The sequence below is a fragment of the Patella vulgata genome, chromosome 9 (assembly GCF_932274485.2).
Source record: "Patella vulgata chromosome 9, xgPatVulg1.2, whole genome shotgun sequence".
Lineage (NCBI taxonomy): Eukaryota > Metazoa > Mollusca > Gastropoda > Patellidae > Patella > Patella vulgata.
In genome coordinates this window covers 40,921,155-40,949,060 of record NC_065887.2, presented here as the reverse complement: position 1 = coordinate 40,949,060, position 27,906 = coordinate 40,921,155, and the positions used below count along the sequence as shown (strand labels likewise).

Below are 27,906 nucleotides of genomic sequence, written 5' to 3'. Positions count from 1 at the left end.
AAATCTGATATGACATATGTCTGATTTGTAAAACAAATATTGATTTTAAGATACAGGTATTGATTTTAGTGTACAGATGTCGAAATACGACAAATGAAGAAATAAGAAATAAGGACTAGAACACTGAATAAAGAGCTGCTTGGTCTTCCATAAAAATGAACTGGCCAATTTGTTTTCGTGCAAAATTTATCTGATATATCGAATAACAGTAGGCTACATTAATAATGAAAAGGTCAAGTGTAGATAGTCAAAAAAGATTTCAGTCCACACAGTTTGGATTACTTTTGTAACAGTTTTGTATATAGTTTACGAAATTAAACATTTTGATTTGTTTAAAATTCAATCATTATGTGTCAATATTAGGAGAAATTGGCCTTTCAAGTAAATATACCCTCCAAATTGTATTTTTCAAGGAAAATGGCTGGCAGAAAGTTGCCTATAAAATGGTCGCCTTTTAGATTTAAATCTAAACGACATGAGTTGTTTTTAGTTTAAAAACAAAAAAAAAACAAAAAAAAACCCACCATGTAAATGGAAGTCAACTCTGATATAAATTTAGAAGCACGGTGTTGATAAACGATGGATGTAAATTTACAAGAGAGAGAGAGAGAGAGAGGAAGAGAGAGAGAGAGAGAGAGAGAGAGAGAGAGTTAAATCGGGTTTAACGTCCACTCAAACAAACTAAGTCATTCCAGGACTAAATGAAATGAAATAAAATGGGGTTTAACGTCCTACTGTTCTACTCCGACTGGGCTATTGAAGACGGGCATACGCCATACAGTGTGCTATGAGGGACATTTTGCCTGGGCAGCGGCACTATTGCTTACTCTTATATCGAATTCCAACTGCCAAGGGATCTTTTACGTGCATGGATATATATACACGGGACCTCGGTTATTCGTTCCACCCGAAGGACTAGACAGCTGTTCCTGACAGGCCATCCACCCTGCACTACTGACAAGGGGAAGCTACGTTGGAAAATCCCGATGAACTTTTTCGGCCAATGCAGGGATCAAACACCGACCTCTAGGCTAGCGAGCCAATGTCTTAACCACATAGCCACAGTTGCTCCCATTTCGGGACTAACATATGGTTCAATTTTATTTCAATAATTCGCTTGGGATAGGGATCTTTACAATCTAATTAAAACACAGATCCCATTTCGTTTCGTTTTTTGTAGGTCAAAATTTCATTTTACTTGTCTTTACTACACAAGGATCTGGAAGAGCTGTTATGTAACCTGCGTTCTGGAAGATGTGAGGGATTAGGGAATGAAACGCTTTGTTACGGTTAGTTTTTGGCGTGAGTTGCACGGAACTTTGGGTAAACCATTAGAAACGTCAACGCTGATTGATTAATCAATGTCTGACGTCATACGTTCAAAAGCCGCTCGTATAACACCTGACGCGTCCTTCCACTAAAACTAGTCAGATCTTCATGTAGTGTAGGCCATCGAAAGTATAAAAAACGAAACGAAATATAGATCTGTATTTTAATCAGATTGGGTTCTTTAGTAGTGGGAGAAAACCGGAAGACACAGAGAAAATCTGCGAGGTTGTACAGGCGACCCAACTTCTTAACACCTATAAACGGGAAATCGAAATCACGCCAGTTAACTCAATGACAGACTATAATTATAATGCACGCGCACGCGCTTTTTTATATTTTTTTAAAACAACAATTATTTATTCAAAAACATCAAATGTAAATATAATAATACATTTGTGCAATTTAATCTAAAATATTGAAAATAAAAAGAAGTTGATGTACAGATAAAAATTCAGCCCCCACCCCCACCCCCAAATTTACAAGCACAATGTAATTTTATATCGAATGTGTAGGTAACAAATAATTTAAAAAACGCAAGAATATCAACTATACGCCACCTATAAGTATGTAATATCAGACTAGCAGTATAAAATGTCCTGGCAGAAAGAATAACAGCTTAATAATTAATTTGGACATAAGATTTTCAAAATAAGTATACTCGTTGAAATCTACGACCATTCGGATAATTTTACATCAGGTCTAATATCAATTAAAAAGAAGATGATGATTTTAAGGTACGTTTTTTGTCAGCTTTGATAAAAAGCTTTAAACATTGTAAAACAAATAACAACTTAATAATTAATTTAACAATAAGTTTATTGAAACCAGTTCTCTCATATTTTATACATATAAGTACACCAGTTGAAATTTATAACCTTTCGGACAATTTTACATCAGGTATCATTTTTTTTAATTTTCTGAAATCAATTAAAGCGAAGGACATGATTAAAATTAATATAACACAAAAAGACATAATTCACAACCCTTAATTCTTATTAACTATTCATTTGTTGTCGTATTTCAACATTTGTACACTAGAATTAACATTTGTACACTGAAATTAACATTAAAATCAATATTATTTTGTTTTTCAAATCAGACATTATCAGATTCAAAATTTGTATTTTTGTTTAATTTAATTGTATTTTAAAGGAGCTAAATCGCTAATATTTCGGACCTAGAAATTGACACAAATAGGTCGCAACGCATATAATAATGTAATATGAATGTATATAAACTGATTTACATTTACATTACTCTAATTTCAAAACAGTTATGTTTGCTGAAATACGCCAGAAGTCTCAATCGAATGGAAATCACTAGCGTCTGGTTATTCGAGTTTACACTGCTAGTATTCATTGCGCATGCTCTCCATATAAAAATATGAAGTCACCGTTTGACATGACTTGTTGAATATGTCTAGCCTCATTCTTCGAAAGCCTTGTTACAAATGACGCTGAAACGCATTCCTTTACACGATTCGTGTACCAATGGTAAAATGTTTATTTTGTCTTGAATATTGGATATCGGATTTAAATTGACAAATAATTTGTGTTTTCGATGTGGAATATTTTGAATGATATTGAGTTAAAGACTTAGCTACTTTAAAATAAAGATATCAGCTTTGTAATTTGTATTTATGTTTAATTCAATTATTGTATTTTAATATAAAGATAAAATTTATTTTAGAAAATCGAAAAACCAGCCTATATTTACATTTCATTAGAGTCATACAACCAAAAAGTTTATAAATTATATACGTAAAAATACTAAAATTTGGTGCATTCTGGGCGAGTAACACACGTTAAATGGAAAAGGGGTATTGAACTTTTTCTTTCTATTAGAACATAAGTTCCAGACTACAATCAAGGTACAAATCTCAGCCATTCTTTATCATTAATAAAAGACTGTGTGAGAAACCTTTAACTAAAAGCCCATCAAGTTACGAACACCTGACAATCGTATCAATTCAGAAACTTTCACCAAAATGCCAGAGCAAACCTCAAAAGTTATTATAAACATATTAATTTCAATGATCTCACATTTCAAGACGAAGTGGCAGCACTATAAGCATGTCTAGTAGCAGAGTTCAATCAAGCCAAAGACAAAATCACCCAAAAAGAGCCCTGTCAAATGCAAAAGCTAGGAGTTAATAAGTCGCCATAATTATCAAATCTAAACTAGTATCTCTCGGCATCCAATGTAAATTGAGATGACCTAGTGGTCTAGAATGTCGCGCTTCGAGCTGTACCTGGCCGGTCACCTGTGGCTTATGATCGTGGTTTCTATCCCTGGTGTGAGGGTATGTGGCTTTGAGACACGGGCCCCTTCTGAACCTCATGCGCCTAGAAGCAGACGTTAAATATTAATAATAAGTAAGTAATTTTTGTATTGCTGAAAGTTATATAACTTATAACAAATATAACAGATAGGTTATAAGAGAGAGAGAGATGGGGTTTAACGTCCACTCGACACGAACTAGGCCATTTCGGGACTAACACATGGTTCAGTTTTATTTCACTAATTCGCTTGCGCGTAGGGGTCTTTAGCAGTGGGAGGAAACCTGAGGACCCGGAGAAAACCCACAAGGTTGGACAGGCGACCCTACTCCTTGTCACGTACAACCATTTATTTCAGGGATTAAGGCGTAATGTAATACATGACTAGATGTCTCTAATAGCTCCCTGAAGTGGCTTTCTTTATAAAGAACCAAAAGATTCGGCGCATTTCATGAATAATTTTATTACATCCATTTTTTTCCAGTTTTAACAAACATTCTACGACGTTTTATTATGGCTAGGCGGGTAAATGAAAATAAGAGAATAAGTATTTTATTCTTTTTACTCCCCTTAATGAATTTAGTACCAAACAGAATAAGATGATGAAATTGGGTAAGATCGAATCCTTCAGGATAAAAATCCATGAAACTAGACCTTTTAAAACTTCAGGACATGTTGAGGATAAATGATTGATATCTTTAATTTGTCTACTTTGACAGAAAGAAAGAAAGAAATGGGGTTTAACGTCCACCCGACACTGACGAGGTCATTTCGGGACTAACATGTGGTTTAATTTTATTTCAATAATTCGCTGCGCGTAGGAGACTTTAGCCGTGGGAGGAAACCGGAGGACCCGGAGAAAACCCACGAGGTTGGACAGGCGTTCCTACCCCTTGTCACGTACAACCGGGGATTCGAAACCACGCCAGTTGACTCAATGCCAGGTTTTATGATACAGCACGCACGTGCTAAGCATTCGACCCCCACCCCCTACTTTGACAGAGTGTACAAATGTACTATTACTAACCGTTTTTGTTGTGATTTATTCGTGATCGAAATAATTACAACTACAGATTAAGTCTTTTATACACCTTTATTATATTTAAACCGATTGGCACCAATATTCCTCTGGCAGACAGGGTGAGCTCTAATGAATTTCGCTCAACACCCTCATTTTCAACCGTCTAATTCCATTACGTCATAGACTGACTTTGGTGTTAATTTCCCTCCCAAAAATGACCGGGATCAGAACATTACCTCAGTTGTTCTACCAAACACATGTCATAAACAACATACTATTTGATGGATATTTTGACAATGAAAAGGACATAACTAGTAGGGTTTGTTTTGTTTTACCAGATTATCACTTTTTTACATGTAAATCTATCACTCATTTTAATTTGAGTGTGTGAGATATATGACTTCTCTACCATACATGTACGTGAACCCAATTATTAGTTAGAGTTACAATATGGTTGCAAAAACCATAGTAATACACAAAACAACTCATCAATAATTCTACTTTTATACTTTCCAATACATTCATTGCTTTTAAAATAACAAAAAATAAATGTCCAAACAACTTTTGATACTAATGATAAAGTGAAATTGATCCCAAAATAATTCATTTGTGAATTTCTGATAGAATTTATCTCTTAATATATTATAAAATATTTTAGATGTACAATTTTCAACCGGTAGTGTTTTTCTCCACAAGAGATACATTAATTCACTTTATTATGTATCACATGGCTTTCATTATCAATAATATTCAACCAAGCTGGTGGGGGGGATATAGACGAACAATAAATTTTAAAATATTTTTCAATTTTGGCATAGTCAATGTCTTTATCATCCCTATCAAACGAATCTAGTATATATGTTGAATGGATTAAACCAGGTATTACACAAAAACATGTCAGCAATATTTGCAATATTATGCAATATATAATTATACAAATGTAGAGTTTTAGCATTATATAGAATAAGTGGATTATCAAATAAAGGCTGGTTTAAAATATCGTTATAGCAGCTAGCCCAGGCTATTAACAAAGCTCTATAAAATAAAGGTATATTTTTTAAGACTACCTTTGAGATATTTCGTAGATAATGCTTCTATATCTAAATTCATTCTGTACGTGATTTTTAAAAGTTATTAAATACGTGTTTCCATACAGCATTATAAGAATTATCAATATATCTTTTTTAGCCAAACAAGTGTAAAAGAATCTTGTTTTAAACCTGACAACTGGACATCATGATTTCTTGCAAATCGTTTCATATTTAAATTTATATAAAATTTGAATGTTAAACATACATTATGCAAGAGCTAAATCTGTCTATTGCAGGTCTTTCTTTAGGCCTGAAATGTTATATAAATTATTAACTAGACATTTATTAACATGCAAAGACCATAATCAACTCTCGATGTCATCTTATGTGTTCGATTTTCATGGGATTTGAATCCGATCTGCTGTTTAACGTCCGTTGATGATTAAACGCAAAAATAGATAATCGAGACTTTGTTAATTATCGTCACAGCGGCAATAATGACAATGTTATCAAGTGCAATTGTAAGCTATTTCACATTATCATATTATGCATAAAAGAAACATACATTTATCAATAGCAAATATAAAGTATTATCATATTATGTGAATAAGTATAGTAAACTATTACACATTATAATATTAGGAATAACATAAACATATATACTAAATGAATTATTAGGCGACACAATTATAAACTAACTCACCTATAAGAAACATAAGTACTAATTATTTGACGTCGATCTGGGTTTATTAACGAATGAACATAATTGTTCGTATTTCGTCTCTTATATTTATACCCAGTCGCTATCGCCAACTTAATATCTTAATAATAATTACACTAGAATTAGTTGAACATATACATGATAAGGGTTAACCATATAATACAAAATGTGATATAAATTAACATATTTACATTACTGAGACGTAACTCAAATATAGGTACATACTAAATCAATGACTAGGATGCATGTTAAGTAATATTAAATTATTTTAAGATTGTTGTGTAGAAAAGGTAAATAGATAAGACAGTGCGTCCAGATTAGAACGATCAGGGTTCGGAGTAAAGATTAACTTATCCACTTTAAAGCAATTAATCAATTAAGATAAGTAAATACATGTATATCAAAATATGTACTATAACAACAATAATAACAATAAAACATGCTAAACATTAGCAAAAAATGGAAATTCATTTTAAAAAGATGTTGGATAATGATAGATGTTTATTGAGACAGTGATTCGTCAGATAACCTTCCGGCACGGTATCTATCAATGGTGCCGGACGGCGTATAGTTGTTCGGATAGTACAATATACAAAACCACTTGTATACAATTGCGTGAACCATAAAGAACCCTAGTCGTTTGGATGGAATGAAAAACCGAGGTCCCGTGTACACATTGGCGTGCATGTAAAAGATCCCTTGACAGTTGGACTTCGATATAAGAGTAGGCCGTAGAGCCGCTGTCCGACCAAAATTTCCCTCATAGCACACTGTATGGTGTATGCCCGCCTTCATTAGCCCAGTTCGGAGCAGAATAGTTAGTAGGACGTTAAACCCCATTTCTCTCTCTCTCTCTCTCTCTCTCTCTCTCTCTCTCTCTGACATAGTCAATTCCGTTTCCTTGATACTAATGATTACAGACTTTCGGTTTAGAATAAGGAGAGGTTTGTTTGTTTATAATATACACACACCCGATCTGATCAACTTCCTCGCGTGGTACTCGATTTAACAGTTGCATGTCACAAAATTTTACTACTATCCACTCGCATTGCTTCAAAAACGATTTGGAAATCTTGAATTGAATTGGCCTCGAACGCTGCCTGACACATTGAAAAGTACATATTCCAGATTCGAATAAACTTATGATCAAATCTAAAGTCCTGTTTTTTGGTAGCACGATTGAATTTTTCCCTCCAAGTAGCCAGGGTCCTGGCATAGCTCTCCGATATATTGTAAACTTCCGAAATAACAAGACCGTTCCTCGTGGCATGTTGGGAGATAGTTCCCAGCGAAGGGAGACAACTCCCAGGAAAAATATATTGGTTGATGAAATCTGGTTCGCGTTTGTTTTGTTCGTACTGGTCTTCGAATCGCGTTATGGCCTGGATGGCGACCTTTCCATACGGGTTCAGTACACCGGATATTGTCTTAAAGTATAGGTCGTAATTATCAGGACCTATCGCTTCGATCATTTCTATAGACACGACGGCATCAAATTTCAAATGCGCAAACTCCGTTTGGATATCCCGGAAATCAATCTCGTAGATCTTCACTGAATCTTGTAGACCGTGTTTGAGGACAAGCTCTCGACAATATTTACCTTGTTCTGGTGAGATGGTGATACAGCTCATGAAACATCTGCGTGTTTTGGCAGCTCGCACGGCCATTCCTCCCCATCCGCATCCTATTTCCAAAATATGCCCCCCTTCCGGCACGTCAAGCAAATCAAGCAAGCGATCGTACTTCCGTAACTGCGCGGTCTCCAAATCATCCGACGGCTTTAAGAAGATGCCACTCGAGTATGTCATGGTTGAATCGAGGAAAGTCTCGAAGAAGTCATTTCCGAGATCGTAATGCTCAATGATGTTTTGTTTCGCGACGGCCGGGGTATTTTTCAACCGCTGGGTGTGTCCGATCCTCGGCCACATATTGTTGAAGAAGAAGACGAGGGGACGCCATGTAAGTGTTTGTTGAGCAGGGTAGGTATTAATCACCAGATAAAATAACAACAATGGCAGATTGTCAACACGCAAACTTTTATCAATATAGGCTTCTGCCAGACCTATATCTCCTTGTAGCAGACACTTCCAGGCTAAACTAGGATTCCTAACATCAACCAAAACTGTCGGTACTCCAATCTCGCCAAAGAATTCTATGCCATATCCAGGCGTTTGAATGCCGATGCAGCCCTTTTTGATGTTACTAGCCAAAAACTGCTTGAGTGCTCCTAACGCTATGTTATCGGACAAAGACTGCAGCATACTCTTAGAATAGGTATCCTCGACCGATCGGTTGTAAGTGATGACCGATTCGTACATATCAACAGCCCGGTCACCAATTAACTGAGCAACTTCGTAACCGCTTCTGTAACCATCTTCGTGGAAGCCGTAACCTAGATAAGCTCCACAAACATAGAGTCCATTACAGCCTTGTAAGTTTCTGATATCTTTAGCGAGCTGAATATTTTCCAAGCCATAAGCTGGGTGCGCCATAATGATTGGTTTTGCTAGATATTTATCTTGATCGATTTCTGTCTCCTTCATGATTTCTTTATGAATAATAGAAACAAAAACATCAAAATGGAAGCCGATTGGTTGTAGAGAATTCTCCCAGTACGTAACCACGCCATGGTTAAAGTTCCAGCTACTCCAATTTAACTTAGATCTTGGCATTAACGATGTATCTTGATGGATGATAACATACTTGTCATCAAAGCGAACGGACGCCATTTTCTTTACTAGCTCGTCCGTGTCTCCTGAAGTAGCCTCGATATGGATATGTTTTACATCCGGGGCGTGAAGAGCTAAAACCACATCATCATATTCATCTTCCGAATCGTTTATCCGCCATTTTAAGTTATCATTTTGTTTCAATGACGCAACTCTTTTCTTTAGATTAACAATAGGCTTACATTTGTGAAGAAAAGCGTTGATGTAACTCTCTGAAGTATGGGTCAGCGTTTTCCATTTGAGATTTCGGAACTCCAGTAGGTGGTGATTCGCCATAAAGGTAAATATGGTGAAGGCATCGAAGTCCTCTGAGTTGTCAGACGTGGCGGACCAGACGCTGGCAGTAAACGGTATTAAATACCCTTGCATGAATTCGTCACAATACTTTCTCTCTCTACAGAATTCTCCTATTGAAACGTGTTTATGCTGCCCAGAATCAACACCCTGAATGTAAGAGCAGGCATCCCGAAAGAACCAGAACAGGGTCCACAAGAATTTCAGCATCTGGATAGGGGCCTGGAGAAAAGCTACAAAGAGCGACCACAGGCCGGATTTGGATCCCCAGGCGAACGATTCGTTCTCAACGGAGAAGGACATATCGGAATCGTAGATGTCCACATCAAGTTCTCGGAAGAACTGCAGCAGCAGTGGATATGTGTTGAGGTTAAAGACCTGGAATCCGACATCGACGGGTCGTGACAGATTAGGGTGATGGAATAATCTAGAATGGCCGCCTAGCTTATCACGGGCTTCAAACATGGTAATGTGACTTCCGGGTAATCCTTTCTTCCATAAGTTATAGGCGGTGGCTATCCCGCTGATACCGCCTCCAATTATAGCAACTTTCTTCATTGTCTACCTTAAAATACAAAAAAAAAGGATTATTTATTGAATTGGTTAACACCCTACTGTTCTGCAGCGGACAGTGGAGCTACGGCCAGCTGTCTCGTCTTGACGACGGAAAAATAACCATTGGCGCAGGTAAAATAAACCTTGTCGCAGGTAAAATAGCTCCTGGTAGCACCGGGACAAAGTTGTACAGGGGACCAAAGAAAAACAAAATAATCACATGTTATTTCAAAATAACCAAATTATTGTGTTTACGAGACGTTCAACCATATTACAACCCGTTCAGCGCATAGATATACAACACTATGACTTATTTTTTTTTTTTTTTTCTTTTAGGAGAAGGTGTGAAATGAGTGGGATGGGAACATGGACTGGACATGGACTAATATTATTAAGAATAAGAAAAGTTTATGGAAAATCTGTCGTATTGTTGTTGAAAATGGTATGTTATTCCTATATTCTGCAAAATCAGAATGACTGGATATTACAAGCATTAAAGGGTTAAGGTATGGAGGTGGCGAGGATAGGGTAGGGGTATATGAACTAATATACTTTGTAATATTGTGTTTATATACAGGAGACAACGAACACTTATAAATATAGCGATACAATATTTAATTTATGACACCTCGTAAAATACTAAGCAGATGTTAAGTGGGCGATAACAGGGGCGGATCCAGGAATTTTTGCAGGAGGGGGTTTGTCAAGTTCCTGAGAAAATGTATATCTCCCCCCACCCCTTCCGCATGGTCTCTATCGTCATTTTGGCGTATATATATATATGTATATATATGTATGTATATATATGTATGTATATATATATATATGTATATATATGTATGTATATATATATATATATATATATATATACATACACATTGAGCTTTTTAAACAGAGAAATTCAACACCTCGTTTGACGTCATTTTTTATTATGAATTAATACAATGACATTGTGATTCAATTTCATGGATGCAAAACATTAATTGTGATATCACATAATGTCTATATCATTATCTCGTGCTTTGAGTGCCCATCCTGTCCCACATCTGACGATAAAGGATAAAGCACACGGTCGAGAAACTTTTCTCATAAAAAGTGTTGATTTACAAAAAAAATATATATAGCTGAGCGGGGGGGGGGGGATCCGCCATTGATAAACATAAAGAAACTAATACACGATCGACAGAAATAAAATAAGTTCAGAGGAGTTATTAATCCCGTTTGTTAACGATCTGGCCAGGTTCCAGAATTAGTTCCGAGATGGTGTACGTGCTTGACCGTCTTCATTAGCCCAGTTTGTCTAGCAAAGTAAGACGTTAAAGTTACAATTTCATATTTTCTAAGAAAGTCAAAACATAATTATTTCTATGTCTTTTGGTCAATATGTTGTAAACTCACTATTATACATGTACGATTATAGGTTATCTTTCTCACACTTACAAACCTTCACACCGGAAATAATAACACAATTACCTCCATTATTTTCCTATTCCCCACTAAGGAATAGCTATCTCAAACGTTTGAATTTGAAGTTGAAAATGATATTTTTGCCAATTTCTCAACTGGCAATAGTGAATTATAGGATTAATAGGATTATTCTTTAAGAAGGTAGGACTGTTTATAGATACCATCTATTTTAGGGCTTTATTTTGATACATTTTAAAAATATAACTTAAAAATATGAAATTGTAACTTTAAACCCCATTACGTTTCTCAATCAATTTGGGTACATCTTAGCATGACAAATGCACGATCGTGATCAGCGACTGGTATTCTAATCAAATGACACAGAGAGAGAAATGGGGTTTAACGTCCACTCGACACAGACTAGGTCATTTCGGGACTAACATATTATGGTTTCTAATTTTATTTCAATAATTCGCTTGCGCGTAGGGATCTTTAGCAGTGGGAGGAAACCGGAGGACCCGGAGAAAACCCACGAGGTTGGACAGGCAACCCTACTCCTTATCACCGGGGATTCGAAACCACGCCAGTTGACTCAATGACAGGCCTCATGATCCAGCGCGCACGTGCTAACCATTCGGTCATCCAACCCCCCTCTTTAAAGTCTTTTGTTTGCTGAATGGGTAACGGAGATAAGGAATTGAAATGAAATGAGGTTTAACGTCCTACTGTTCGTTACCGACTAGGCTTACGAAGGGAAATTGTACACGGACATATGCCTGTCTTCATTAGCCCAGTTTGGTAGGACGTTAAACCCCATTTCATTTCATTTTGTCAAGGGTTGAGTTACATGTACCTCAATGTGTACACGGGACCTCAGTTTTTCGTCCCATCCGAACTACTATACGTTAGCCCTTTATAGGCCCTCCGTCCTGCACAACTAACAAGGGGGATACCACGCCAGGAAATCCAGATAAACGTTCTCGGCTGACACCGGATCTCCGGGTTAATGAGAAAACGCCCTACTCACCGAGTCACCGTGACTCCCACGGAGATATGGCGTGTATTGTACGCTTGAATTCGCATACATACCATTGTTAACGTCATGCTGTCTGGCGCTTGGGAATACAATGCATAGGCCTTCAAGCGCGTATTCGGTATTTCTTATTCTGGAGGGTTGAGTGTCGTTCAATAATATAATTATTAGCGTGCGCTAAGACCATCGTGGTTTGTGTGACTCGCACTTGAACAGTTTTTTGTGTGAGCCAAAATCGTGTGTTTAAGAGTGACATTGGTAGGGTTTCCAGTCCCACGCCTGGAACCATATTATATTAGCCTGGAGGTCGGGTGTTCGATCCCTGCATTGGCAGAGAAAGTTCATCCAGATTTTCCGGCGTGGTTTCCCCCTTGTCAGTGATGCAGGACGGAGGGCATGACAAGTACAACTGTCTAGTCGTTCGGATGGGACGAAAAACCGTGGTCCCGTGTACATATTGGCGTGCACGTAAAAGATCCCTTGGCAGTTGGAATTCGATATAAGAGTAGGCCGTAGCGTCGCTGCCCGGGCAAAATTTCCCTCATAGCACACTGTGTGGCGTATGCCCGTCTTCATTAGCCCAGTTTAAGAGCAGAAAAGTAGGACGTTAAACCCCATTTCATTTCATTTCATTTTCATATTATGTTAGTCCCAAAATAACCCAGTTTGTGTCGAGTAGACGTTAGACCGCATTTCTCTCTAACGTGAAAAAGGAAATTAAGAATTCCAGTAGGTTAGTCTTAAAATACGACTGAGTCAGGTGTAGACGAGACGCCATATTACATTATTTTATTCCCTGCCCATACAGAAAGCTGCACGTTTTGTGCAACGTTTTGCAAAAAATCATTTTATATCGTCTGCTTGTCAACACACATTGTTACCGAGCACAACTCCAACTTACTAGTGGACCGTGAAAATTCCTTCATATATATCTAACAAGATTTATTAGTATATAGAAACTAAATTAATAAATTTATTAAATTATCAGAATAACCTACCTCAAGTTCCTGCACTGTATTGTAGACCTTGCCTTAATAATTACTCTCAGAAAATAAAATACTGGCAAATGTTATGAAAGCTTGTTAAAACCGGTGTGTGTTTTATAACCCACTCGTGTGACACATGGACACAGATCACCAAATATTCCTACGCCGGGACACAGATCACCAAATATTCCTACGCCGTCACCCACGAAACAAGGGCCAAAGCTATTTTTAGTCTTCCTCTCCCTTTTCCCTTTTCCCCCTTTTGCATGGCGATTTTTGTTTTGTTGACTTTTTGGTGTAGAATTGAGGAAAAGGGTTTGAAAATACATTTTCTGTCAGGTTTTGGTGAATATTCATAATTTTGATGAGGAAGGATACAAGAGTTGAGAGGTTGGTTACGTTGAAATGTAGGGCCTGAAATTGCATGTTTACTTGTCTCTACTTCCAGCTTGTGTATCTCAAGTTTTTCATGAAGAACCTCATACGTGCTTTTGGGCAAGTGGTTGCCACATGTTGCTCCATCTGTGGTAGAAAGCGTTCTACCCAACGAAAATGTGGGAAAAAGTTAGAGCAGGTCTAAGATACGAGAATTAACATTGGAGTCAATGGGGAAATCTTTAGTGATCTGTGTCCACATGGGCGAGCCAATCGCTACACGTTGCAGACAAACTTTCATCGAATGAATGAACACTGAGAATACATATAGCGCACCACATATACTACCATGCATGAACCAATACTTACATAAATATATAAGTTCGCTATGTAGGATTCACGCTTATATAACGATCAAAATCTTAATTAATTCTAGTGTATTCATTTACACTGATAAAATAATCTACAATTTATGTAAGCCGGAGCGGAAGTCAGGAGAGAAGTCATTTAAAAAGAGGAAATATCGTCTGTCGAAAGGGAGTTGATGTCGGGCGTGAACAGAGTTGGATAGGTAAGTCAATATCATAAAGAAATTTATTGTTACGCTTCGTGTGTAATGGTATACAACAATCTCCACCGCTGCTTTAACGATATGCTCTACAAGTATATGGGGGCTCGTGCTGTTCATAGTAAACAATGTATATTATAGATAGATACACATAGCAAATATTTACACCCAAATAATCTCATTAAGGGGCGGGGGCCACGGTGGCTTAGTGGGTAAGACGCTGGTTCGCTAGCCTGGATGTCGCGTGGCCCCTCCTTGTAAGTGGTGCAGGACGGAGGGCCTGGCAAGGACAACTGTCTAGTCGTTCGGATGGGACGGAAAATAGAGGTCCCGTGTACCCATTGGCGTGCACGTAAAATATCCCTTGACAATTGAAATTCGATAAAAGAGTAGGCCGTAGTGCCACTGTCCGGGCGAAATTTCCCTCATAGTACACTGTATGGCGTATGCCAGTCTTCATTAGCCCGGTTGGGAGGAGAACAGTAGGACGTTAAACCCCATTTCATTTCATTAAGGTGATACCACATCGAGACTCGTCTCCATTACCCCACTCGGTGCAGATCAGTAGACCGTTAAACAAAAGTCAACACCGAGATTGAAGAAATACCATACTCCGCAAAGTTTATCCTAAAAACTATAGACGATAGATTCGATTTGATTTAAATGTTGTACGTAATAATTATTGAAGATGAGTTATTTAACATTCAGATACAGAGCTAACAGTTATCGCTACAATAGTTTTAAAAAGAAAATAGATAATGACAAGGGAATTTGAAAATATCAGTGAAACTATGTCATTCCGAGGGGTGATATGGCCGTTTCAAAAATACAATACCCTCGGTTGTTATGATAAAGAAAGAAAGTCTCGATTATCCTTTTGGAAATTTTATTATTAACTAGCAATCGTGTTTAAATCCGTTGAGAAATCAAAAGTAACCGATGGTTTAGAGAGTTGATGACGGGCTTGACATGTACAAAAATGTCTAATTAATTTTTTTATATACATTTGAGGCCAAGCGAAAGATCTGGATTTACCTCTTACTATACATCTTTAAAGAAATAAAGGAGATCTTAAACATACATTATGACGTCACATTAATAATGATGTCATTGTATTAATCATATTAAACATACATTATGCAAGAGCTAAATCTGCCTATTGTGGGTCTTTCTTTAGGCCTTTAATGTTATCTAAATTATTAATCAGACATTAAACATACATTATGCAAGAGCTAAATCGGCCTATTGCGGGTCTTTCTTTAGGCCTGAAATGTTGTCTAAATTATTAATTAGACACTAATGAACAAAACAAGACCATAATCAACCCTCGATAGCATTGCTAGTCTGCGATATTTACTGGATTAGAACTCGGTCTGCTGCTTCTGATTAAATCAAAAAATGGATAATCGAGACTATGTTTTTTATCCTACCGAATTTCAATCGCTTATTTCTCGGTTCATAGAGGATCAATTTGCCTGAAATTTTCAGCAAATACATTTTACATTATCTAGTTTTTAACTGGCATAGTGAGGAGTACCAATTTTTTGTCCAATCTCCCATAATGTATTTTTAAGTTGCAAAAGGCCAAATCCAATTAATATTTAAAATGACTCCTTTAATCTGAAGTTATTATATTATTCCCTTTAGAGAATTGCCATAAGGTGCTCCCATACTATACCCCGCCCAATGAGTAATTTTCTACAATCCATGTTGTGTCAGCATCCGTTCAAGTCCCTGGGGCATTGACTGTAAACAGAACAGGAAATAAACTGGATAGTTTGCTGTAATACGTCAGACTCGCTTCCACGTCAGTCGGACAATTGCGATCCATCCTTGTTGTTTACATTTATGAGTTCGTATTTCCTTTGTGTTTTGTTTTGTTTATGATGATTCAAAGTACAAACATGGATGAATATGGTAACTAATGGAACAATCATTGAAACACGGGGTCGTCACGACACACGTCACAGCATAAAAATCGTACGACCGTCAAGGTGAATGCATGAACTCTTAATCTTTCTGTGTCTTCACCACCTCTTATCTCTGTCAGGGTGCCCTGACACTTGCCCTGTTTTTAAGTAAAGTGTCTTTATTTCAACCCCTATGTGAGGCCTAGTACCGCCTAACTCTGGGACGTTTCTCCTGGCTCCCCAGATGCCATCGCACGCCCACGAATCTATAACGAGTTTGCCCGATTTTATCATAGCTCTGGTCATATGGTTTAAAGCATATATGTTAGCGATCCGAGTCAACTTTTTTTTTTCTTGACAGAAATTAGCTAGCCGATAGAACCTGTATTCCATGTAGGCCTACGGTTCGCGTCTGAGGACATCTTTTAATAAAAATAGAAATACATGTATATATATTTTTTTTAATATTGCATGTTTATTGTTGAGTGAACAATAAACGCAATGTTAGTGACGAAATAAACTAATTTAAGAAAATATTTCAGACTCAGTATTTAAGAAATGTGGAATCCAATAAACTATAAAGCCTATAAAATAATTTTAATTGATCATACACCTGAATAAATGAGGTCAAGAGGCAAGCCCCGTGCACGACACGTCACATCCAAATCGTACGATCGTTAAGGTGAATGTGTGAACTCTTACGAGATAATTCATCAACTTATCTGTGTCAACATGCCCTATGGAAGGGATGAGGATGTGGGTCCAGCGTAATTTCTCTCAAGGCCACGTGTCTTTATCTATAAAGTTTAGATAAATCTGTCCTCATCTATAACGTGATACGTCGTATGATTAGGGGTGTCACAATCGGAACAAAATTTGGGGTCGGGTTGTTTCTGAGGCAAAATTTGTCACTGAAGACGATTATGAGATTATTTTACTTCTGTGACGTCATTTTCGGTTGGGGTTTTTCTGATTTCCAAAATGGCCGCCAGAATTTGACGAAAAATTAATTTCCAGATAGTATGGGTGATTATCACGCAAGGTATGGCTTGTAATATATCATATATAAGGTTTTTTAGTAATTGAACTGAAAAAATAATCTCTAAAACTAGTTTCCCCAAATCCAAGATGGCGGAAATTCAAAATGGCGGCCAAAATTTACCTAAAATGGCTGATTTGTCAGATAAAAGTCATTTCACTCTTTGATATGATTTATAATATGTAATTTAAAGGATTTTCAGTGTCACTAAACTTAAAATTAATCTAAATATAACGGGGTTCCGAAATCCAAGATGGCGGAAATTCAAAATGGCGGCCAGAATTTCCCTAAAATGTACGATTTTTCGGATAATCGTCATTTTTAAGTTTGATATAGCTACCATCTTATGGAGACATAATGTGTGGTGCATTTACGGTCTTATAAAGCCCTATTCTTACATAAAGAATTCTTGATTCGCACGGAAGTGTTTTAGCCGTGATCATTTTAAGTCATGCTTATGCCAAGATCTGGGTAAGTGTTAATTTAACTAGATATCAGAAAAGTACCACGTTTTCATAAATGTACTCTTTAGATAAATTGTACAATATTTATCAGTTCACTAGTTACGTGTTGACCTTTAACATCACACTTAGATCCTGTACGCTTTGTGTCTTACAGTCAATACATGTCATGAAGAACTCTTTAGACATAATTTCGTTTATAATACTTTACTCGTTTCTATTGAGTTGTTTAGCAGAAGTAACCCATGACAACAATATGTTGAGACGACTACGTAACAGAATAGGACGATTCCATGTTATTAAAATGACACAATGACAATTTTAATTTTATTACCAACCCTTTCACAATATTTGAATGAAATATCTCACACAGGGTGTTAATCTGTTTTCAGTTTCTATTCCAATTCAATAAAACATTTAAAACATTTAATACATGTCTTGGCTTGATTCATTATTTACAATTTAATACGTTAATCGTGTATTTTAAATAATACAGTTCAAGAGATCAAAACATTTCCGAATTTATACATTCAACATTACACGTAGACCTAAATGTATTTTTCAAATACGTGTATAAACATTTATATGAAATATATTATAAACAGATATGCTATGACCAGCGTTGCCATTATCTTTATTATTCGACTGGAAAACTCCTGTCATTCACTCTGTCGTTCGACTGATCCATCATTCACGTTGTCATTTCCGAGTCTGAAATTTGGGGTATAGGGGTAGCTCATACCGGGGAGTAACATAGGCCAGGTGGCGTTAGTCTACCACTTCCGGTTTCGGAGTTATGACCCCCGAGCGAAGCCGGGCATTCTTCTAGTATATAAATAAATATATAAATAAATCATCTTCATGGTCATCATCATCGTCATCATCATCGTCATCATCACTATTTAACACCAATCATCGTCGCCTGACAATTACCTTATCTATTCAAAGCGCTTGTTTAGTTTTAAATACTTGTGAACTTTACTAAAACTCACTTTGTTGAACGGGTTACTTTCGTTGGTATCGCCATATAGGAACGCTTTTGTATTTATGGATTTAAATGGGAGGGTATTTAATGTTGAGATACGCTGAGACGAATAATTTGGGCAGTGCAGAAAATAATGGTCGCTGTCTTCTTGAGTATGACCACAACTGCATGTCGGGTTATGTGAAATATGCATTAAAAATCTATGGAAGTTTAGAGCACTTTTACAATTACGAAGTCTGGAATGTATAATCTGAAATTTACGTTCTCCATAGTAACATCTTACTGACATCAATAAATACAAAAATGTAAAATGGCTGATTTGTCAGATAAAAGTCATTTCACTCTTTGATATGATTTATAATATGTAATTTAAAGGATTTTCAGTGTCACTAAACTTAAAATTAATCTAAATATAACGGGGTTCCAAAATCCAAGATGGCGGAAATTCAAAATGGCGGCCAGAATTTCCCTAAAATGGTCGATTTTTCGGATAATCGTCATTTTTAAGTTTGATATGGCGAGTGATATGCGATTTAAAGGGTTTTCTGTGTCACTCAACAACCTCAAAAGAAGAGTTTCCAAAATCCAAAATGGCGACCAGAATTTCCTAAAATGAACGATTTTTCAGATAATCGTCATTTTTTCGGTTTTGTATGGCTTGTAATAATGTCCTTTATTAGGTTTTCAAAGTCCACGAACTTGAAAATAACCTCAAAAATGAATTTTGAAAATGAATATTACCTCAAAAATGAATTTTGAAAATGAATATTACATCAAAAATGAATTTTGAAGATGGTAGATGATTGCTTAAAAATACAACAGGACAATCGTGAATTTTCCTATGGGATTGGCTTGTAATAGCAAAGAGTAGTAGTTATTTTGATGGTAACTGGAACTGTTATACTGGATCTCACATAAACAAGATTTAATATTATTCCAGCAAAACAGTGAGGTATACTATTCAAAAAAAGTAGGGGATATTTGATTTTTAAGTGTTATTAAAGTCATCTAATGAAACCGTCGAAGAAACAAATGACAAAATGAAATGAAGTTCACATTCATCGATTTATTCCAAATGATCGTTAGACTAAGTAAGGCACAGACTGACCATTATAAGGGTAAAATGATACCCGGGGTCAAACAGCAAAGTTACCACAGCATCACAACCAAGTCAGTAACGGGTAAATCCTCCTCTGTTTGCCAAACAAGCATTGATCCGACGTGGCATACTCCTAATGAGACGTCTAAGGTCATTTTGGTCCAGATTGTCCCATTCCTGTTGCAACGCAGCAGCAAGTTCTTGGACATTGGCAGGACGTTGTTGACGTGGACGTAACCTCTGTCCAAGCATGTCCCAGACATGCTCGATGGGGGAGAGGTCGGGACTCAGTGCTGGCCAAGGTAATGTGGTGATGTTCTGTTGTTGGAGGTAACCTGTAACGATCCTGGCCCTGTGACATCTTGCGTTGTCATCCTGGAAGATGAAACGGCGGCCATGACGTCGTGCGAACGGCACAACATGGACTGCCAAGATGTTGTCCCGGTAGTACTGGCCTGTAACACGCCCTGCAACAACATGTAAAGCCGTTCTTCCAGCAACAGTGATGCCTCCCCACACCATAACAGAACCACCCCCAAATCGATCATGTCTGATGACGTTAACGTCTTGGAAGCGCTCGTTTCGACGACGCCACACCCTCCTACGTCTGTCCAAAAAATCAACAGTGAACCTTGACTCATCTGAAAACATCACATTGCTCCAGCGTCGATTATCCCAGTGTTGACGATCCCTACACCAACGACGTCTTGCCTGAATGTGATGATCTCTCAAACAAGGGATCACGCGAGGACGTCGGGCGCGAAGGTGACCCCTATGCAGTCGATTCCGAATCGTCTGGCCACTCACTCTCACACTAGTGTCTGTTTGAAGACGAGCGCTGATCTGATTTGCTGTGATGACACGATTTCTCAAGGCCAAGGTACGGATAAATCGATCCTGGGCTTGAGTTGTCACCCTTGGTCGACCTGAGCGTGGTCTGTCCTGTACAGATTGTGTATCACGATATCTGGACCATAGCCTGCTTATGACAGACTGAGAAACATTCATCGTCCGCGCCACAACCGCCTGTGTTGTGCCGATCTGTAGCATGCCAAGGGCACGTAACCTTTCATTTTGGGTAAGCCGACGCATATCAAAATTTGTTTTCTGGTCACTAAAACAATTAAACTGATGTTTCCACCCTGGAATTCAATGCCACAATGACTGTAACATTCAAAGTCAGAGTCGTGCAAATCTTGGGTTGGACCCCCATGATGACCCCAAGCATCACCTGCATTCCATGCGGTAGCTATTGGTGCGTTTGGGCGTCACATGTAACTGGAAATGTTTCTTCTGTTAGGTTCTATAGTGACTTTTTTCGTAGTCATTTGCATATTTTAGTATTATGCCCCCAAAATCAAATATCCCCTACTTTTTTTGAATAGTATATATATATCCAGTTGTTAAGAATTTATCTATTGTTTATTCAGAAATGGTTCGAAATAGTGGTTCAGTGAGTAAGACTCGCTAAGAACGAGATCTGGGGTTCGATCCCTATGTTTGCTGAAAAAGTACCTTAGGATTTTCCAGTGTGGTTTCTCCTTGTCAGGATGCAGCACCAGGGGCTTCTCGAGAAACCAGGTTTATATGTACACGTTGACGTGCGCATACAAAAACCCTAGACAGTTGGAATTCGAAATAAGAGTACACCATAGTACCACTGTCTGGGCCAATTTTCCTCATAGCACACTGCTTGACGAATATCAATATTTATTAACTTTTGTTCAGAAGACTTATGTCCGGAAACCGTTTGTGGTATCATCTAGACAGATGAATTCATATTTGTCAGTCATGTATTTCATAAAGTGAAAAGTGTAAAATGAATCATCGAAGTCTCTGTGTAATGCACACCAAGTTCTAAGTTAAAAATAATCATCACGAAAATAATTGGAAATGCATTTACGACTAGGTATCCCAAAAGTCATCCCCCACGATTTCCTCTTTTCTTATGTGTTGTTCTTACATGTAGAACTTGTTGTGAAATACGTAACTGACGAAAATGACCTGTGGATACAACATCTAGACTATACCACAAAAGCTACTGGACACGGAGTCTTCGATGCAAAAACGGACCACATTACCATTTCTGAACGAATAGGAGAACTTAAATTCTTAACGACTGGATATACCACAAATGATTCTCACTCCGGTAAAATGGTGCAAAGACAAAGGAGATGAAATTAAAAATGCGTCAGTTGGCCCCGTTGTATTGTTATGGGGGTTTTATGCATAAAAACAATTAAGCTACATTTATTGTGTCTTAAGGTTAAATTCTTTGAAATTCTAATTAGCTGACTGGTAAGTTCTGCACATGGTTTATTTATTGACAGGTAGATTCCTGGGTCAGGTCAAATTAAGTTGCCCTTAAAAAAGTATTACAATTTGCTATTATAAACCAATCCAAGAGAAAGATTGATGATTGTCCCTTTTTTTTCTGAAACAATCATCTTCAATTATCAAATTCAGAGAGAAAGAGAGAGAAATGGGGTTTAACGTCCACTCGGCACAAACTAGGTCATTTCGGGACTAACATATGGTTTAATTTTATTTACATAATTGGCTTGTGCGTAGGGGTCTTTAGCAGTGGGAGGAAACCAGAGGACCCGGAGAAAACCCACGAGGTTGGACAGGCGACCCTACTCCTTGCCACGTACAACCGGGGATTCAAAATCACGCCAGTCGACTCAATGACAGACTTTATGATACAGCACGCGCATGCTAACCATTCAGCCATCCAACCCCCCTATCAAATTCAGTGACTCTGAAAACTTAATAGAGGACATATTACAAGCCATATCAAAACAGAAAATTGACGATTATCTTAAAAATTGATCAATTTAGAGAAAATCTGGCCGCCATTTTTTTAATTTCCGCCATCTTGGATTTTGGAAACTCTATTTTAGATTGATTTTAAGTTCAATGACATTGAAAACCCTTTAAATTACGTGTTACAAACCATATCAAAGAGTGAAATGACTTTTATCTGACAAATCGGCCATTTTAGATAAATTTTGGTTGACATTTTGAATTTCCGCCATCTTGGATTTTGAAAACTCTTTTTTTCTTTAGATTAAGGTAGATTCCTGGGTCAGATCAAATTCAGTTGCCCTAAAAAAACTATTACAATTTGCTATTATAAACCAATCCAATAGAAAGATTGGTGATTGTCCCTTTTTTTTCTGAAACAATCATCTACAATTATCAAATTCAGTGACTCTGAAAACTTAATAGAGGACATATTACAAGCCATATCAAACAGAAAATTGACGATTATCTTAAAAATTGACCAATTTAGAGAAAATCTGGCCGCCATTTTTTAATTTCCGCCATCTTGGATTTTGGAAACTCTATTTTAGATTGATTTTAAGTTCAATGACATTCAAAACCCTTTAAATTACGTATTACAAACCATATCAAAGAGTGAAATGACTTTTATCTGACAAATTGGCCATTTTAGATAAATTTTGGTCGACATTTTGAATTTCCGCCATCTTGGATTTTGAAAACTCTTTTTTTCTTTAGATTAATTTTAAGTTCAGTGACAGTGAAAACCCTTTAGATTACATGTTACAAACCAAATCAAACTGTGAAATGACTTTAATCTGACAAATCGGCCATTTTAGGTAAATTTTAGCCGCCATTTTGAATTTCCGCCATCTTGGATTTGGGGAAACTAGTTTTAGAGATTATTTTTCAGTTCAATTACAACAAAAACCTTATATATGATATATTACAAGCCATACCTTGCATGAAAATCACCCATCCTATCTGGAAATTCATTTTACGTCAACTTTTGGCGGCCATTTTGGAAATCAGACAAACCCCAACCGAAAATGACGTCATAGATAAAACAAATTCTAAAAATCGTGTTCAGCTAGCAATTTCGCCTCTGGAAATTGCTGGCCTGAAATGATTTGTAAAAAAAATGTCTTATTGTGACACCCCTAGTATGATCGTATGATCGTATCAGTTTCCATATGTTTTGAAGCAGGGGGTTAAAGGGACAATAACACTCTTGCTGACTTGACAGCTCCAGAAAATAAAAAAAATAGCCTCATTCTAAGTATTAGATGTTTAAGTATCCTACCTGTTGTGTAAATTATCCATTAAATCCTATTTTACTTCTCCAGAGGGTTCAAAAATATTTTTAAATCCAAGTCACATTTGAAAAGCTTTACGTCAGGCTTTTCAAATCATTTAGTTGAATTTTTCCAATTTTTTAAATTAGGTGTGTTAAGATGAAATTTGTATCATCAATTAATTGGAATATTGTAAAATAGTACAATTTGTTGACCAGAATAAAGATTGGGACATATTATTCAGTTACAACAAGAGTGGTATTGAGCCTTTAAAGGCGCTGTTCCAGATGGAGATCACAGATGTTTGACGAATGAAGGTTATAGATGTATACCAATCTGTCAAATACCTGTTGTACATACATCACAAGAGTTGGGATAATCTTCCTAACTTTAGGGGTTTTCCCTTTCTGTTAAGTCTTTAGTTGAGTGGTCTTGTAAATAACAAGATCTTTCTAAGATAGAAATGGGGTTTAACGTCCCCTCGACACTAACTAGTTCATTTCGGGACTAACATATGGTTCCATTTTATCTCCATAATTCGTTTGCGAGTAGGGGTCTTCAGCAGCGGGAGGAAACCGGAAATCCCGGCGAAAAACCACGAAGTTGGACAGGCGAACCTACTCGTTGCCACGTACAAACGGGGAATCGAAATCACGCCACTTGACTCAATGATAGACCTTATGATGCAACGCGCACCCCGGGTCTTTATATGTAGGATAAAGCACGAGGCTGAGGTTATGCTGGGGAAAGAAAGACTGAAGAAAATAACCCGAAAAAAGTTTTTTTTCTGAAGTCTTTCTTCCCCAGCATAACCGAAGTCGAGGACTTGATCTTGCTTATAAACCGTCTATGTTTACATACATGTACGCAAGATGAGAATATCCCAGAATTCCCGTAAGAAAAACCTTATATCATGTTTTCTTATGGGGAAAAAAACCCTACACTGCAAGAATAACCCGGTACAGGTTTAAAGAAAAACTTTCAGAAGAATAACCCCAAATTCCCTTGTATATATATATCCAAAGCCGCCCCGCCTTTCAGACCGCAAGTTATTCCGGGCATAGAATATACCCCAAAGATCAAAGAGATTTACCGTTACAGGTTTATAAAAGCCTATAATATCGTATAGTGGTACATAATGCAGAGACTGAACATAATATGTTTTATCATAAAGTAGTTGAGTTGCCCGGCGTTGAACGGACGAAATATAAATCCGTAGAGTTTATCCCTATTTCTCTAAAATCCATATCAAAGCAATAATCTTTAATTATCATCACTAAATATGGCACCAAATAACAAAGTGCTCTCGTTAATTTATGTTCAAAAGTGTTTATTATTTGATTTCCTGTTGAGAACTAATAAGTTTGTCTTTTGTATGGCTATATGTAGCTAGATGACAATTTCATTGTTAATTTAATGAAGGCAAAATTATCATTTAAGTTAAATCACCCCTTGTCACATTAAATTTGTTTCGAAGACTCGTGTTCGTTTATCAGTGAATGGGCACTTGAGTTGAGCTATAGATAGGATGCCCCGTGCACTCTACAGAAAGTTGGTCTCCACACGGCTAAATGTGCACGCTTCAGTTGCGTGTCTCGAACTGATTTTTTGACAACCCCGCACTCTCTTTGAGTCGATAAATAGCCATGGCACGTGCAATTCTCTACAAATATATCAACTATTACAGCCGTAAAAAAATCTATTGTTGACGATTTTGAATAGCAGTAAGATTTAACTTCTTGGTTATTACAGCAGCTTTAGAAATTACGTTTGTTTTATTTTTTTAAATTGCTTTATCATTAACTGTACCGTTAAGAGCGGCATCTTTTGGTTTAGTACAAATAATATCTCTGAATCACTTTCGTTAGCAGGAACATGATACTAGCAGTAGTTTCATTTTACTTTTACAAGTTTCTTAAAACAATTGTTGAGTTATCTAAAGTGCTTATTTCTAAATTCAATTTCTTGTTCTAGCTTTCTGTTATGTTTCGTAAAAAAAGTAGTCTTGATTATCCCGACCTGTCAATCAGACGTAGAATGGTCGATAGACTGGTTAAGCGAGACTAATTTCAAAACAAGGGCACGTAACCTATCTTTTACTCAAAAGTGTCTGGATGTTATGGACGACATTTGGAACCAGTTTTCAGTCTATTATTTATAGATGATTAAAGGTCATAGCTAATTAAGTACAACATGATCGTTTATTTAGTGACTATAATTGTGTGAAACTGATTTGAGGCTTGGCATATATATATAAATATTGTGGCGTAATTGTCGAGATATTTGGAGATATTTATTTATGGTGGGTCACCCTACTATAGAATGTCCACATATAGTACTTGATCTGTGCACAGAAATTTGATGAGTATTGTTCATTGACCCTTTGACCCCGTGGACTTTAGATTTGGATATTCATTCATTGTGTAGATGTATTGTCAGTTCGCATTGACCACATAGCAAACAACGATAAGGTATGCACAACTGTAGATAAGTTCGTATTCACGATGAAAACACGCCGATAGCAGCACATCCGTGGTCATTTCAACATTTTTGGGAATGAAATGGGATTCAATGTCTTGCTTTTCTGCATCAAACGGCTTAATGGAAACTGGCCTACAGAGGCCTTGATGGGCAGTTTGTCCGGACAGTGGCGTTTCCGAACACTCTTCATCGAATACCAAATGTCAGGGGTTCTTTTGGGTGCACTTCAACTTTTGGGTGCATTTAGTAAACTGGCGTGGTTTCGAATCCCCGGTTGTACGTGACAAGGAGTAGGGTCGCCTGTCCAACCTCGTGGGTTTTGTCCTGGTCCCCCGGTTTCCTCCCACTGCTAAAGACCCCTACGCGCAAGTAAATTATTGAAATGAAATTGAACCATGTGTTAGTCCCGAAATTACCTAGTTTGTGTCGAGCGGACGTTAAACCCCATTTCTCCCTCTCTCTCCTTTCAAGATGAAGATTTCCAAGCCAGTTTACGTGACGCATGCGTATTCCTTGTTTGAATTATGCACAGTGTCCATTGTCGGCTTTTGCGGGATCTATATTTTTTAAAATGCTGTTTTTATTTTACAGTTTACATGGCGATATAATGACGTCGATGGAAGAAGGAGTATTTTCAGGAAGGGCTTACCACACCCGACTTGTACCACATCCACACAGGTTTACAGTTCCAATATCACTGGAACTTAAGCGATGGAACGGAGATGATATCCCGACAGCAGCATTCGACAAAGAGCCAGATGAAATATGGAGAATGTCGACCTTGAAATACCTTGGATACGATTACAGTCCGACTCTGTACTACTTTTTATTTTCAAAGGAATCGAAGTCTTTCACGCATGTCTATATTAATACGCCTAGCCTGGACGGCGCATTACAGTGTTACGATTTTCCTTTAGTCCAAAATAAAGGGAAGACAGAACACATTGAGAAAACGGGTGACATTTCACCCCTAGGCGTAAAGATAACCGACGGATCCCATTCCTATAAGTTTGTGTTTGAATCCGATTTCTTGGACTACTTTTTCGTTCGCATTGACACGTTTGTGAACAAAAGGGCGCATATGAAGTGTGTAATGAAAGTTCAAAGACAAGTCGCCCCAAGTTTGAGAAACTATTTAAACGGGTCGAGCTGGTTATTTAAGTTGAGGACATTATTTATTGCGTTTATCTTATATTTTAGGGGCTTGTTGATAGATAGGGGCTGGATTAATGAAGGCATGCCAATGAAAAAGTTGTTACAGGAAATAAAAAAATCATCATAAAAGACACGGTCGGTTTTAATTTTTGCCCCCCCCCCCCCCACACACACACAAAGAAAAACTAATAAAAACAACAATTAACGCAATAAAAACAACAAAAAAGACAACAACTATAGCAATTAAAAAAATAATAAAACAACAACAGCAACTAATCAAAACAACACAGACGAATGAAATAGTGTTTTCTGGGTCAAACCGGTAAATGAAGACGGAAATAAACCATGTAATGTGGCTACGAGGAGTAT

General features: G+C 37.2%; 1 protein-coding gene and 1 long non-coding RNA gene across 2 annotated transcripts; one reads left to right on the top strand and one right to left on the bottom strand.

The window, feature by feature from the left end:
• Positions 1-4,226: 4,226 nt before the first annotated feature.
• LOC126831948 (uncharacterized) lies at positions 4,227-13,489 on the bottom strand. The gene is made up of 2 exons (XM_056103494.1): positions 13,398-13,489; positions 4,227-9,969 (listed from the first exon to the last, which is right to left on the bottom strand). The coding sequence occupies exon 2, from the start codon at positions 9,960-9,962 to the stop codon at positions 7,401-7,403; it is 2,562 nt and encodes an 853-aa protein (XP_055959469.1). The 5' UTR covers positions 9,963-9,969; positions 13,398-13,489; the 3' UTR covers positions 4,227-7,400.
• A 272-nt stretch (positions 13,490-13,761) lies between these two features.
• On the top strand, positions 13,762-27,670 carry LOC126831964 (uncharacterized). The gene is made up of 2 exons (XR_007684442.2): positions 13,762-14,331; positions 26,974-27,670. It is a non-coding gene; the product is annotated as an uncharacterized LOC126831964 (long non-coding RNA).
• Positions 27,671-27,906: the final 236 nt, after the last annotated feature.

Bases quoted from the DNA above. Each gene is read 5' to 3' on its own strand.
- LOC126831948 (XM_056103494.1), bottom strand. From the start codon at position 9,962: ATGAAGAAAGTTGCTATAATTGGAGGCGGTATCAGCGGGATAGCCACC.